General features: G+C 60.6%; 1 protein-coding gene across 4 annotated transcripts in view; it reads left to right on the top strand.

The window, feature by feature from the left end:
* The window catches only part of PLEKHA2 (pleckstrin homology domain containing A2), an 11,138-nt gene that overhangs the window by 4,352 nt on the left and 5,233 nt on the right, over positions 1-1,553 (top strand). For all 4 annotated transcript variants that reach the window (XM_057386421.1, XM_057386420.1, XM_057386423.1 and 1 more), the window contains exon 5: positions 681-827. In XM_057386421.1, the coding sequence (XP_057242404.1) occupies positions 681-827 (147 nt within the window). The remainder of the gene's footprint in view (positions 1-680; positions 828-1,553) is intronic.

Genomic DNA, 1,553 nt, shown 5'->3' with positions numbered 1-1,553 from the left:
GACACAGCAGGGACACAGCAGGGACACAGAAGGGACATGGCAGGGACACGGCAGGGACACAGCAGGGACACAGCAGGGACACATCGGGGACACAGCAGTGACACAGCAGGGACACATCAGGGACACGGCAGGGACACAGCAGTGACACAGCAGGGACAGAGCAGGGACACATTGGGGACACAGCAGTGACACAGCAGTGACACAGCAGGGACACAGCAGGGACACAGCAGGGACACAGCGAGGACACAGCAGGGACACAGCAGGGACACATTGGGGACACAGCAGGGACACAGCGGGGACACAGCAATGACACAGCAGTGACACAGCAGGGACACAGCAGGGCCTGGCTGTCGCTCAGCCTCGTTAGCAGCTCCTGCTCCTCATGAAGCCCGGCTGTAAGTGGAGCGGTGACAATGACAGGAGCCAGTGTCGCACAGAGTCCCCGAGCTGCAGAGGCGAATCACAGGCGCCCGGGAGCTGATGCTTCATCACTGAACCCCTCTCATCTCTGCTCTGGTGTCTCCTGCACCCGGGGCTTCCACCCCTCCCTGCCTGGGATCTGTTCAGAGTTGTTTTCTGAAGGGATTTTGCTGCGTTAGACAGAGCTGAGGTGCCGGTGCAGGTTTGGGGCTGCCCAGCACGGCCACCCCGTGCCCCTCATCCCTTCCTTTGTCCCGCAGGTGCCCAAGGGCAGCAGTGTCCCAGCGGCCACAGAGATCACCAAACCCCCGGTGGTGTCCCAGGCTCAGGAGAGGAAGCCCCGGGTGGCCTACAAAACCGAGATTGTTGGSGGGGTGGTGGTGCACACACCCATCTCCATCAACCAGGTGAGCTGCTTTGCACCTTCATTTCTGGAAACGCGTCTCAAACCTTTCCCCTGCAGCTGTAAATGGCTGCTCTGAGCAGCCTGCAGCACCTCTGCTTTGTCTCCCTCTGAACTGTGGTGAGGTCAGGGGCTGTGAGGAGGAGGAGGAGGAGGTCACAAACCTGCTTGGCTTCCTGGCCATCATCACCCACCCACCCACATGTCCTGGGTCCAGATCCCCTCCTGAGGTGCCCAGGGCAGAGGAAGTTGTTTTCTGAAGGGATCTTTTCCGTGTCTGGTGCTCCCATGGCAGCAGCAAGAGGAGCTGTGGTGGCTCTGCATCCCTTCCCTGGCACACAGCCGGGTGTCCATGTGGCTGCCAGTGTCCCCCACCTTCGGGCATTTGTCCAGCCCTGGGTCTCACCTCAACTCTGATCAGTGGCAGCACTAAAAACAGAGCAGAGAATTAGATCACACAGCAGTTTCTGCTTTTAACACTTCCCTGGCTGCAGGGCTGGGCAGGATGCAGAGGTGTGCGGAGGGTTGTGGTGTGCAGAGGGGTTTTTTGGAGGTGGTGCAGCAGAAGATTTCCGTGCTCTGCGCTTCCCCCGTGTGAAATGGCCATTGCTCTGCTGCAGCTTCCTGGGCGTGTCCGTGGTTTCCTGGCTGTCCCCGTGGGCAGTGCCACGCTCTGGCTGCACCCCCAGAGCGGCCAGCAGCATCCCCCCGGCTCCTGGAGACCCCTGCA

Source organism: Malurus melanocephalus, unplaced genomic scaffold, assembly GCF_030028575.1.
Source record: "Malurus melanocephalus ecotype Western Australia unplaced genomic scaffold, MMel_1.1 scaffold_965, whole genome shotgun sequence".
Classification (NCBI taxonomy): domain Eukaryota; kingdom Metazoa; phylum Chordata; class Aves; order Passeriformes; family Maluridae; genus Malurus; species Malurus melanocephalus.
Note: the sequence above shows the minus strand (reverse complement) of the source record. Positions and strands in the feature narration are given on the sequence as shown.